Source organism: Sebastes fasciatus, chromosome 4 (assembly GCF_043250625.1).
Source record: "Sebastes fasciatus isolate fSebFas1 chromosome 4, fSebFas1.pri, whole genome shotgun sequence".
NCBI lineage: Eukaryota > Metazoa > Chordata > Actinopteri > Perciformes > Sebastidae > Sebastes > Sebastes fasciatus.
This window is the reverse complement of record NC_133798.1, coordinates 29676094-29689094: the sequence shown is the minus strand read 5'-3', so window position 1 is coordinate 29689094 and position 13001 is coordinate 29676094. Positions and strand designations below refer to the sequence as shown.

At 40.7% G+C, this 13001-nt stretch overlaps 3 protein-coding genes across 3 annotated transcripts; all 3 read left to right on the top strand.

Annotated features, from left to right (window-relative positions):
- The first annotated feature begins 32 nt into the window (after positions 1 to 32).
- Positions 33 to 4147, top strand: tmed6 (transmembrane p24 trafficking protein 6). The gene is made up of 4 exons (XM_074633489.1): positions 33 to 939; positions 1274 to 1400; positions 2255 to 2430; positions 3756 to 4147. Exons 1-4 carry the CDS (start codon positions 715 to 717, stop codon positions 3987 to 3989), a joined length of 762 nt encoding a protein of 253 aa, XP_074489590.1. The 5' UTR covers positions 33 to 714; the 3' UTR covers positions 3990 to 4147.
- Positions 4148 to 5255: 1108 nt separating this feature from the next.
- LOC141767098 (uncharacterized) lies at positions 5256 to 7498 on the top strand. Its single transcript, XM_074634343.1, has 2 exons — positions 5256 to 5436; positions 6801 to 7498. Exon 2 carries the CDS (start codon positions 6807 to 6809, stop codon positions 7473 to 7475), a length of 669 nt encoding a protein of 222 aa, XP_074490444.1. The 5' UTR covers positions 5256 to 5436; positions 6801 to 6806; the 3' UTR covers positions 7476 to 7498.
- LOC141767097 (transmembrane emp24 domain-containing protein 6-like) lies at positions 7497 to 11118 on the top strand. Its single transcript, XM_074634342.1, has 4 exons — positions 7497 to 8920; positions 9451 to 9577; positions 9664 to 9818; positions 10564 to 11118. The coding sequence occupies exons 1-4, from the start codon at positions 8717 to 8719 to the stop codon at positions 10783 to 10785; spliced, it is 708 nt and encodes a 235-aa protein (XP_074490443.1). The 5' UTR covers positions 7497 to 8716; the 3' UTR covers positions 10786 to 11118.
- Positions 11119 to 13001: the final 1883 nt, after the last annotated feature.

Below are 13001 nucleotides of genomic sequence, written 5' to 3'. Positions count from 1 at the left end.
CATAAAACAAGAATATTATTATGGCATTATTTCACACCAGTCTTTACTTGTAATCTATTTTCAGTCCAACATACAATTTCTCCAAAATAAAATTAAAACAAGAGCTTGTATTGTAAATTCATGTAAAAGGAATAAATGCAATGTTCTTTTTGTGGAAAATGTCCTCCACTCTGCTTTGTCTCATCCTGAAAAAGAGACACAGAAAGCCATTAGAATAATGATAATAGTGGCACATTTTAAAACAGGTCTAATTTCCACAGCACTGTTGTGTTATGACATTAGGCTAATAATAATAATAATAATAATAATCCTCATCAGTATTTTTACTTAAGTACTTAACTTAAAACTTTAAATGGTTTAGACATGGATTTATTTCATCACTGTAATAATATGCAGTTAAGATAAACACTAGCAAATGTACTTTTGCATCAGTGTGGAGCAAGAGAGAAATAATTGAAACTATTTACAGACTAACAGTCACAGACTATAGAACAATATGTAATGTTACTATAAGCCATTTTCTCACTTGTACATCGCCGTTAAAGTAAACAGAAAATATATAACAGTTATTCCTCTCTATCACAGAGTGACTCCATCTGTGAAGGCAGCCCAGTTTTCCCACTGATGGAGGCAACATGTTGCTGCCAGTTAATCATTTCAGATCTCTCCACGCAGACTTGACCGACACCTTTTCATTCAGAGAGGAGCTCTCCCATGTTTTCAGACATGTTTTTCAGGATTCCCTGCGTATTTCTAGTCCTTGTGTTTTGGGGTCCGGTTCGCGGCGGGCCCCTCACAAACCCCCACCCCAACATAACGGACCAGGAGCTGTTCTGGGGCACCGACCAGTACGACTTCTCCGTGGTGCTTCCTGCTGCAGGGTTGGAGTGTTTCTGGCACTTTGCTCACCGTGGAGAGAGATTTTACCTGAACTTCATGGTAAGAAGGACCACAGAGGCCTTAACATTTTTTATATTTTATTTCAGTTTTAAACCCCCTGAAAAACTGTGGTTTCAAACCCTAAGTATTTCTCTATAAGATTAAATAGCTATTTCCAAAGGTTTTACTTCTTTTAAGACAACGAGGAGAACACAGGCAAAGAAGATAGAAGAAGATACTGAAAATCCTTCAAAGAAAACAATTAATATTGTTCGGACTTTGGCAGAAAATGTTGTGTTCAGTATTCTGACATTCCTACAGTATGTGCAGACATACTATATGTAACTCTGTGTTCCAGTGAACTCTCTCTCTCGCTCTGTCTGTCTGTCTGTAGGTCCAGTGGGTGACGGGAGTCGGCCATGACAGACACCTGTCAGTCACCGTCAACGCTCCCAGCAGTCTCATAGTGTCGACTGTCGATGATGCAAAGGGTCAGATCAACTTTGAGGCCAAGGAAACAGGTAGCTGTCTGTCTGTCTGACTGTCTGTCTGTCTGTCTGACTGACACAAACAGCTTTAGTTTTATATTTTCACTTCATGTTAATGAAGCTGCGCTGTCTCTTTAATTGTTAAGCAAGTGTGAGAAAAACATTTGTGCTGTTTTAACTTACGCGATGGTTGAGCATCGTGTGCCTCCTTTTCAGTGGTGGAAAGTAACTAAGTGCAATCACTGTACTTGAATATTATTTTCCATTTTATGTAGTTTTATACTTCTATTCCATTACATGTTTTCGGCAAATATTGTACCTTTTACTCCACTACATTTGTCTGACAGCTTTAGTTACTTTGCAGATTCAGAATAATAATACAAAATATTATCAACAAATAAATTAAAATGTATTTTTATGGATAAAGATAAAACTTTATTGAACCCTTGGTGAAATTCACAAACTACCCAGCAGTAAAATAATTAAAATGATCTCTGCCTTTACCAGCTGCACCATTAAAGTGATAACACATTTATGCATCAATAATTATAATCCAGTAATATAATATATATTATTTTGCATAATAAGTACTTTTACTTCAGTTAAATTTTGAATGCAGGATTTTTACTTGTAACAGAGTATTTTTACACTCCGGTATTGCTACTTTTACTGAAGTAAAAGATCAGAATACTTCTTCCACACCTGCTGCTTTTATTAAGCAAACATTGTCAAAAAAAAATGGACCAGAAAAATGGATCTTAATAACCTTCATCACTCAAGTTTGACCTTCAGGACAGAAGTTGTGCTTCCACACAGATCAATGCGTGTCACCTCTATAATATTATATACTGTGTGTATTTTGTCTCACTTGTTGTGTGTCTCTCCAGGTTTCTATCAGATGTGTTTCAGCAACTTCCACAACCGCTTCGGCACAATGCAGGTCTTCCTCAGCTTCGGCGTTTACTACGACGGCTACCAAGACCCCGGCAAGCGCAAGGAAGAAGAGAAGAAGAAGAAAGAGGAAGTCAGCAAAGACCTGAACAACACACTGAGCGTCATAGAGGTACACACACACACACACACACACACACACACACACACACACACACACATTAGCATTAGTGGTGGAGGAAGTATTCAGATCCTTTACTTAAGAAGTACTAATACCACACTGTGAAAATACTCCACTTCAAGTAAAAGTCCTGCATTGAATATGTTACTAAAAGTTATGAGCTCGAAGATCTCCGTTTCTTTCTCTTTGGCGGCACCTATGGTGATAAGCGGAAAAATGACCCTTCGCTAAATCCCGCCCCTTAAACTCAGATTGGCCAATCATAGCGTAGCATCGGCCAGCTCTGACCAGGGTCCGACAACTGTACGGCTCTGCTCCATAGACTCTCATGCAGTCATTTCAGATTTTCTTAATTTTCTCGATCGCCAGGTGATCGTGGTTCACTTTTACACTGTGATCTGTAGGCTTTAGCTTCTATCTTTATCTTTTTAACCTGTTTTTGGTGCTGAATCACTTTGACGTCCTGATATATCCTTCAAATACATATTGTAGTTTCTTCTGTCTGCTTCTCTCTGAAATCGCTTTTTAATTTTTCCCAAAATGAGATAATATTTATGCAGGGAGTGCAGTTAGTGACAGTGTGGCTCTGTGGCAGCTCTGACAGCTTAGTACGAGTAGTCGTGAAGGGAGTACTAATTGTTGTAAATTGTATTTATTAACTTTATCAAAGGTGGGACCAAGTCATTGTTTTGCAAGTCACAAGTAAGTCTCAAGTTCTAAACTTTGAGTTTCGAGTCCTGAACAAGTCATAATCCGCTCTTCGCTAAATATAATGCCATTTCCATTTCTGTTTGTAATCTTCAACCCACACGCTTTGCATACGGTAATTCCTTTTATATATAACCACCGCATAGTATTTGTACGCATATGAATTTATCTTTAGTAGGATTTTTTCCAACTGGCGCTCGGTAACGTCCCGTTCGTTCTTAATAGTTTTAACTTGATTGGATGCTGTCGAATCGGTTCAAACGAAGTGGATTAAATGTCGACTTGCTGGGAATGAATAACGTTAACAATAGTTGATTCAGGAAATAAATTGATTCACGGCATACTTTTTAAATAACATAATTTTTAATATTTGGGCTTCAAGTGAAGTCACGAGTCATTGGTGTTAAAGTCCAGTTGCAATTTTTTTTTATTTGTCAAGTCTAAAGACATAAAATTTGTGACTCGAGTCCAAGTCATGAGACTCGAGTCCACACCTCTGACTGTAACTGTACAGTTATTTTTAATAGTAACAGTATGGCAAAAGTAGTAGCAGTAACAGTAGTATTTGTAATGATAATGACAGTAGCAGTAATACTTGTATGTTGCAGGATGCGACTCACAAAGTGGAGAACCACGTCTTCCACATGTTCCGCTACTACAACTTCGGCCGCATGAGGAAGAGCACCGACTACTTCCTGCTCGTGTCCAACTCGCAGTACATCACCTGGTGGTCGATGGCCCTCAGCCTCCTCATCGTCACCTCGGGGTACCTGCAGCTCCTCTTCCTCAAAAGACTCTTCATCACCAAGACCTGCACCGAGGAGGAGAAGCCTCGCTGCTGACAGACTCGTTTATAGTCGGGATGTTTAGAAACAGATCTGTGTGGAAAACATCCAAATCTGTCTGCATGTATGATTACTGCGTGTATTCTTTCTGGTATTGTGTTTGTGTACTTGTATTTCATCACAAAGCATAAATAAACGTTACTATTAGATGATCATGTGAGCTGTTTGTGATGTTTTCATCAGTCCTCTCAAACAGCCTGCAGGTGTAGCCTTGTTTCTTATTGTGGGTCTTGTATGAATCCGTGTGAGTGTCAGTATGTCTTTCGTACAAAATGTGGTGACTTGTCTGACTGTTTTTTCTACATAGTTTTGTTGGTTGACTGAACAAGAGCACAGTGAACAGTTATCTACAGTGATATGTTATCAGCACTGCATATTGGGTATACACCTGGGCCAGGTGTGCCTCATGCATACAGGTATACTATAACACAGAGCAGCAAGCCAGTCCTTGGTGAGTTGATCTCCTCCACAAACCTTTGTGTTGTGGCTTTCGGTTCCTCTCACACCCCATGCTCCACATTTTCACTCATCCACTCCCTTCACTGCTGACTTTACAGACTCCTGCCATCCAAGGGTAGGGGGCCTGGTTTACAAAATGTTGCTGAAAAACCCCCACAAAACAATCACAAAGAGACGCTAAATGACCACAAACATGCACAAAACAACTTCAAACGATGCAAAACGCCTACAAGGAGACCCAAAATGACCGCAAAGAGATCCACAGTTACTTTAAAGAGACGGAAAATGACTAAAAATAGAAGCAAAACATCTGCAAGGAGACACAAAATGACCACCAAGAGACCCAAAGTTACTTCAAAGAAAAGCATAACTAAAAATAGATGCAAAATGTCTACAAAGACACACAAAATGACCACAAAGACCCAAAGTTACTTGTAAGAGAAGCAAAATGACTAAAAATAGAATCAAAACATCTGCCAGTAGACACAAAATGACCACAAAGAGACGCAAAGTTACTTCAAAGAGAAGTAAAATGACTAAAAATAGATGGAAAACAATCACAAAGAGACAGAAAATGACTAAAAATAGAGGCAAAACGCCTACAAGGAGACATATAATGACCACAAAGACCCAAAGTTTCTTCAAAGAGAAGCAAGATGACTAAATGTAGATGCAAAACAACCACAAAGAGATGTAAAATGACTAAAAATAGTTGCAAAACGCCTACAAGGAGACACAAAATGACCACAAAGAGACGCAAAGTTACTTCAAAGAGAAGAAAAACGATTAAAAATAGATGCAAAACTATCACAAAAAGTCTGACTGTCAAACTAATTTGTGACCTTTTAAAACACTCACCAAAAAATGCAGGACATCAAACATGCCACAGATGCAACAGAGGAGAACAGTGAAGTTACAGGCAGCCGTAAAAAGCACCTGATCACCTGAATCCAACAGGACACTTCACATCAACATCCACCGACAGGTAAACTTTCTTTACTCAGAAAAGTACTCAGTAAATCATGTATTGTGCTATTACTCGATCGTCTCTAAAGGGCATTATGATGTAGTTTATAGGGTTAGATCAGGAGTAAAATTAGAAACGTTTCCTGAGTGAAATGTGTTGCTCTCAATGTTAATGAAAGATCCTTGATTATGCATGTTTAGGGTGCCGTCTCTATACCACAAACAAACTAATTTCTGGTTTATTTTTTACTGAGGAGCACCTCCAACCAGTATTTCTGCTAATATTTAGGAGCGCTCCACAGGTGTCCTAACCTACAGGACGACAATACTTTAACTGTCAGTGTTTTTATTCCATTCAGTTTCATGCTGAACATTTTGTTTTAGATGCTGTTTGAAATTATATACATTTTGTTTTATTTTGTTTGTTTGTTTTGTGTTTCTATACGTTGAATCTGTGTGCTTTAGTGTGTGTTTTCTTGATGAATATGTGAAAAGGTGTGTTTGTGTGTAGGTTGTTTTATGACAGAAGGGAGCTAAACTTGTTAGCTGGCTGGCATTGAGACTGAAAACAGACCTGCATTAAAATGACGCAGGAGGCCGCGTTGGTGTTCTTTAAGATGTGAAATCTGATCCGGGGAGTTGAGTTTGAGTAACAGATTAATGCGTTTAACGGCTTATTATCTGTAACCATGATGATCGTTCAACTTTTTTGCAGATGACTGTGTTTTTTCACACAGAGCTGCCGTCAGTCTGTCTTGTCTGTCCGTATATGTAGCCTGCTTTTTGTTCACATGGTTGTTTTCCTGCCGAAGACTTCGTAGGTCTAAATGTTGCATCAATTTAAAACATTTGGGAGTTTGCAAATTTCAGTGTGCAGACAACCTCTCGTTTTTTTCTTTATACTGTGCAGGCTGCACATTTTGGTTTAGAAGAATACAGAATGATAATAATACAAATGCAGATAATGGTGAAAGAAAAAAATGTCTTGTCTGTGAAACCACACCTGTTTTGACACAGACCTCATGGCATCTGTGGAATGTGGGCCGTACTGTCTGATAGACACTTTTTAGGAAGTAACAAAGATTGTGAGTAAACTCCGCCCCTCCAGTCCTTCAAAGAAAATGGTTTGGATGCAACATAACGTTTTGGTCATATCGCATCAGATCATACTTTTATTGAACTAAATATACTGTGGATGCCTCATGCGTGAGGCACTGTAACAACATATTCAGATATGGATTTACCCCTCGTCATACAGTTTTCCCATTTTTGCTCTCCTTAAATACTTTAAAATCCTCCATCAATGAATCCTCCACCCTTTTCAACAGGATTTTTTTGCACTTTGGTTTATTTGATTTATCTCATACCTCTCTGTTTTTTCAGCTGGTCATGGAGTATGTAGGAAAAATCTTGACCTTATCTAAAAGCATCATCTGGATGGTTGCTGAGGCGAAGGCCAATAAAAAGCGCTGTCGCCGTCTCGCCGAAAGAGTCAAAGCCATGGAGGAGCTGGTAGAGTCCATCAAACGAAGAGGGTCAGGCCAGATCTCCACAACCACCAACAGAGCTCTCTGGCAACTCTACATGACTCTGACCACGGCCGAGGAACTGGTCAGGAAAAGCACCAAGACCAAATTCCTGAACCAGTTGAAGTGCAAAAGCGAGTTCAACAGTGTGAACGAAAGTCTCAACGACATCTTCCAGGTCCTCTCCGGAGCTTTGCAGGTTGAGCAGGGGAGCGTGATGCTCAGGATGTTTCAGGATTACACTGTGGAGGAGGAGAAGGATGACTGGGATGATGGATTCGGGCTCTTTCGTGCCAGGGCCCCCATGTCCTACTCTGGTGCTATGGCCCCCGTGTCCTACTCCGATGCCAGGGCCCCCGTGTCCTACTCCGATGCCAGGGCCCCCGTGTCCTACTCTGGTGCCAGGGACCCAGTCTGTTATCCTGCTGCAGCGACACCTACGCCTTATTCCGCTGCCCCCCCTGTGTATACATCCGTTATGAAGGTGGAAGATGCTACCATGTTTTTCACAGAGGGGTTCTTTCTTGCGTAGCAGTTTTGGGAAGATACTGTATGTTGAAGTTTCATTGTCTGTTGTTGTCTTATTTACTCAGTCATCAGCTCAATAGACATTCAGAGTAACACTGCCCCCGACTGTCAGAGCAGTGGAATTGCCCATTCCAACCTCCAACACCCAGTTGTGGCTAACCCCTTCTCACTCCCAACTCATCAAACACCGCCGACTGGGCGGCGCCCCACGACATCGGAAACCCTTTAGCGACAGTTTGTGATGAACTAGGCTTTCAAGTAACTCCATTGTAAACCCCCCCGTGGCGTTATTCGACGGTCGGTGGTTGATGGGTCAAACAAACACAAGACTTTCAACCAGGAGACCGCCATCCGTGTCCCGTGTGAAACTGAAAGTTACATTGACTTATTTTGTCACGTACGTCATTAGTCACGTGAGTCGTTATTGTCAATTCTCAGAGGCTACGTCCAATTCTTTTATACAGACTGTGTTTCCAGCATTTGTACAAAGGAGGTTGATTCTGTATAACTGGATCAATATAGCTGCAGTGATTCAAGCTGTCAACATAACTCCTGAAATTATAACACAAAATTAACAAAATACTGTTTCCTCTCCCGACAATCTGCAAATACAATTTGCCACAGAAAAAGCTTTCCTAAATCAAAGAGAGATGGAAGAATTTTAATGGGGTTTTATGCTTTTAATCATCAACATGAAAAGGACTCTCAATCTCACCTAATTTACACAACTATTACTTTATTATTCTTGTGTGGCTTGAAACGTTTCTGTTTCTATGGATGATGGTAATGTACCTGAATGTAATTCTGCACATCAGCTTTTGGTTAAATTCTAACCGCCATAAGGTTCTCTTTTTGTATGAGATTATAGCAAACATTTTAGTTCACTGGGTATCTTTCGGTCTACATAGGGAGCCATTTATGATAATTATGTTCTCAATATGACAGTGTAAGCTATGGATAAGTCTGGTATTATTCTATATTTTTCTTATTGTAAATAAATACCATGAAAAGACCAAAACCAAAATTGTGTTAGACTGTCTCGCAACACGTCTTTAACTTCCTGTCTGTGTCTCTCAGCTCCAAGCCTGAAACAAATACGGTGCATGGTTGTGGTTTCATTGATATGTTATCAAGCGTTGAGACTGAGAGTTTGTAGATGTGGTTAATAATTATTTTCCAGCTGATATCTCCAACAGAAGGAAGCAGCGGGCTCCTTCATGTCCTCCTCCACAGTGACCTGCCGTCATGCTGCTGTTGAACACTCTGCTCGTAGTGTTGAGCTCTCAGTGCGTCTGGACCAGAAAGTCTGAACCATTCCTCGATGAGGCGAACGCAGGATTGTTCAGAGGGTCGGACAAATATGACTTTGCCGTGGAGGTTCCTGCTGCGGGGATGGAGTGTTTCTGGCACTTTGCCCACCAGAGTGGAAGCTTCTACCTGACATACATGGTGAGAATATATCACTGTAATATCATCTTGTCTGCAGAAATAAAATATGTTTTTAATTTGATATTCTGTCATGAAATGAATGCACAGTAAGGTATGTTTCTGTGTCTGTGTACCTTTTGTCCTCTGGCTTATCACAGTGACGTTCAAGGTCATCCAGTTTGACTTTTAAACATGTTGCCATCGAATTAATGTGTGCAAAAGCTTCCCCATACCTTGCAGAAACACAGATATGTGCTCATGTATGTTGAGATTAAAAAGGAGAGACTTCTTTGATTTTACCTTTAACTTCATCTGGAGTTGCTGTCAGTCCTTAAACACAGACCTGCAAAAGTGCAGATTTATGTCAAAAAGTTTTCAAGTTGAATGTTTATAACCTCATCTCATTTTCATCTCAGGATAAGAGTTGAAGAAGCCCTGCTCTAATGAGCATTTCTAACTTTATATATCAGGCTTTGATACACACACAGTACTTTTTGGTAGATGATGGTCTTCTCATGGGGTTTGTTGACTTGTTTAATATGTGAACTCAGGTACAGTGGGTAACGGGGATGGCCAATGACCACCGGCTGTTGGTGACGGTCAGTTCACCACAGAGCGTTCTCGTGGCTTCAAAGAACGACGTCGTCGGTCAAATGAACTTCCAGACTGAGGTGACAGGTGAGATCATCAGAAACACACATTATATATCCAAGAATTATATACAGTATATCGTCTCTGAGGTAACTGTAGTGTCCTCCCAACAGGTTTTTACCGGATCTGTCTTGGGAACCACAACAACCAGTTCGGAGGCATCAGGGTCTTTGTGAACTTTGGCGTCATCTACGACGGCTCTGAGGACTCAAAGAACGAGATGGAGGAGGGAGAGAAAGTCCTCAACAGCACTTTGGCCGGCATTGAGGTATTTTTCTGTGGGCAAATATGCTGCTTTATGCAAATGTGTGCATATATTTATTATTGGAAATCAATTAACAACACAAAACAATGACCAATATTGTCTAGAAACCCTCACAGGTACTGCATTTAGCAAACTTGCCCAACTTGCCCCAATTTGCCCCAAACTGCATGTGATTATCATAAAGTGGGCATGTCTGTAAAGGGGAGACTCGTGGGTACCCATAGAACCCATTTTCATTTACATATCATGACATTTTTCCTTGCCAAAATTTAACATAAGTTTGGAGCGTTGTTTATCATCACTCTAGCTTTAAAACTGAGCCCGCTACAACCTCTGAAAGATCAATTTCGTTAGAAATTAGTGGCATTCAACAAATTTATTGATTAGTAATCTATTAATTAGTGCGAGATTTGAGATTTCAGGTAAGTTGTTTTCATTAATTTAAACTGTACTATTAGGTAGAGTAAAGTTCATGGTTTGTGTTAAGTTAACGTTAGCACTCATTCAGTGGTTGCCTAGCAATCTATAAAAGAGAAAAGACGCAGCAAACTGAAAAAAATGCTCTATCTGATCGGGCCCTAACTCCACCTTATTTATTCATTATAATGTTATCAGAGTTAAATTAACTACAGGTACTTCCTGACAATATACAGCATATAACATCTATCATTTGTAGCGTATTGCATACTATGACATACAGTTACATACAAATGACATGAAACTAAACAATGCAACATGTCTGCTTTAGGGGAGTGTGCAGAAGCTCCAGAATCAGATCTTCCACATTTGGCTTCATTACAACTTCGCCCGCATGAGGAAAGGGAAGGATCACTACCTCCTCCTGTCCAACTTCAACTACGTCACCTGGTGGTCGGCGACCCAAAGCCTCGTCATCCTCCTGTCCGGATACCTGCAGCTCCGCGTCCTCAAAAGACTCTTCCACACGGACTCCAGCAGGCCGCGATGCTGAAGGGAAGAACATCCACACGTCTTCTAGCATCAGTGCTAGAAGATTACATTTTCAAGATTACCCTTACATGTTTTCTGCTTTCCCATATCAGATTTTTATTGATACATGGTTGGAAAAGATACACGATCCTGCGCAGACAGGAAAGAGACATTTGGTTCCTAAACGTTCTTACTGGTGCTTTAACCTGTTCATAAAGTCACCCAGATGTTTCACAACTTATTGTCTCCAGTTCAGTTATCTCTCAGATATGCCAAAACTTTTTTTGGGTCAACTTTTAAATAATGTCTTATGATGCCAATCATGAAATAAACTTCTTTTCTCCATATTTGTCAATTGATATCCCTAGTTGGACTGTCAAAAAAACAGCTGCTGAGGGTTGACATCAGTTAATTCAGGCAGGATTTCTACAGTTTGCAGACGATGTCGTCCTTCTCACTGCTAATTATCACTGAGTGTAGCACATTATAAGACATGAGGCATAACATATTTAATATTAACTGTGCTGGTAAGTGATTTAAATCCTGTCTGGAGCTTTCTTTCTTGGCTTTGTCCTGCTGAATGTATATTACAGACCATATCCTGTAATTTCTTTTACTTGGGTTAAAGCTGCAGTCGTTAACTTTGAGCAAATATGATAAAAAGTAATTTTTTTAAACGGTCACTATATCCTGACAGTAGTGCATGAGACAGATGATCTGAAAAAAAAAAAATCATGTTCCTCGAAATGAGAAATTTGTCAAACCACTACCAAGCACCGCCCACCGGCCGCATCACAAACTTTCTCCAATTTTACAGCTAAACAGTACACTACAAGATGTTTCTGAAAACATTTGAGGAGAGAAATAGGCATCTCAGTAACAGAATCTTGATTCATATTTGATCAGCGCCCCCTAGTTTGACATTGGGCCCATAGAGTGGGCGCAGTAGCGTTTCCTTTAACTCCCAGCCCTCGGTCCAGCCTCGGTCTGGGTCTCATTCACATGAACAGAGGAAGTAAGGAAGTAAAATCTGTATTCAGCTGTTAGTGCATTTTTCAACTTTTAGGACCTAATGATTTGTTCGTACTGGGAAGTTGATTCACCTCAAAATAAATTATCCTCTGAGTTACAGACGTCTCTTTGCGTCTATGGGAAAAAGTATTTTTGGGCCCAGTGGCATCACGTGACAGACACAGATTTTATTACCACTGTTTGGCCACTATGAAATTTGCATCAAAGTCCGGCACTCTTCCTGGGAGCTTGATCAATAGTAGAGTACTTCCTTGTTTATGAATGAAGTGGTACACAAGTTGAAGTCGTTGAAGCAGTGCGCTGTGTGTGTGTGTTTCACCAATCAGCGATGGTCATCCCTGCAAACTTCGCCCCAAAAGTTACCCCCTTTTTGGGGGTAAAAAGGCCCTATTAAATGTCCCCAGAACTTAATTTAGACCCTGGTCCCTGCAGTCGAAACACAATGTGTTCCTCAAAAGGTTCTTAGTTCCGGGGGAAAGTTCCTGCGGTGGAAACAGGGCTTTAGATCTGACTTGAGGCATGACTTGGAACTGCCTCAAATGGCTTGCGGCCAAAATGAATCCTCAAGCAGTTTGTTTCTCCTCACATGGAAACAATACTGGGCGCTCTACTGAGATTCAAAGAGACTAAGTTTATATTGAATTCACTAATTAATTTCAGCTCAGGTCAGTTGTGGAACTTGCGCTTTAGTTCAGCTCAGTTGAGTTCAGTCTGGTCACTTCACTTTTCCATTTCATTCCAAGCTAACTGCCTCTCTCTCTCAACAGCTGAACATGGATAAAGTAGAAACATACCTGTCCCTAGTGGATATGGCCTTGAACCTATGTTCAGCACTCATCAAGATGGCTATGAATGTGAAGGCCAACAAGGAGCGCTGCCAACGAGTCGCTCAGAGAGTGAAATCACTGGAGGAACTGCTTCTCACCATCAAACAAAGAGACCCGGGCCAGATCTCTGCTGTTGTGGAGAATGCTCTGAGGGAACTCTGCACCACTCTGGCCTCTGCCAAGGGGCTGATTGTCAGATACTCCCGAACTAATCCGGCTATGAGCTTCCTGAAGTCCAGCAGCCATGAAGACAAGTTCTGCAAGCTGAACGAAAGACTCACTGATAACTTCCAGGTCCTGTCTGGGGCCCTGCAGATCGAGCATGGCAACATGCTGCGCAAAGTGTATGAAACTGTTTCAGGAAAGAGACCAGATGGAG

What these genes read in the sequence shown, in the direction of transcription:
- tmed6 (XM_074633489.1), top strand. Translation starts at nt 715, where the DNA reads ATGTTTTCAGACATGTTTTTCAGGATTCCCTGCGTATTTCTAGTCCTT. An exon ending in CTTTGAGGCCAAGGAAACAG is followed by an intron (nt 1,401 to 2,254) that starts GTAGCTGTCTGT and finishes GTGTCTCTCCAG; the next exon opens with GTTTCTATCAGATGTGTTTC. An exon ending in ACACACTGAGCGTCATAGAG is followed by an intron (nt 2,431 to 3,755) that starts GTACACACACAC and finishes TGTATGTTGCAG; the next exon opens with GATGCGACTCACAAAGTGGA.
- LOC141767098 (XM_074634343.1), top strand. Translation starts at nt 6,807, where the DNA reads ATGGAGTATGTAGGAAAAATCTTGACCTTATCTAAAAGCATCATCTGG.
- LOC141767097 (XM_074634342.1), top strand. Translation starts at nt 8,717, where the DNA reads ATGCTGCTGTTGAACACTCTGCTCGTAGTGTTGAGCTCTCAGTGCGTC. An exon ending in GCTTCTACCTGACATACATG is followed by an intron (nt 8,921 to 9,450) that starts GTGAGAATATAT and finishes ATGTGAACTCAG; the next exon opens with GTACAGTGGGTAACGGGGAT. An exon ending in CTTCCAGACTGAGGTGACAG is followed by an intron (nt 9,578 to 9,663) that starts GTGAGATCATCA and finishes TCCTCCCAACAG; the next exon opens with GTTTTTACCGGATCTGTCTT.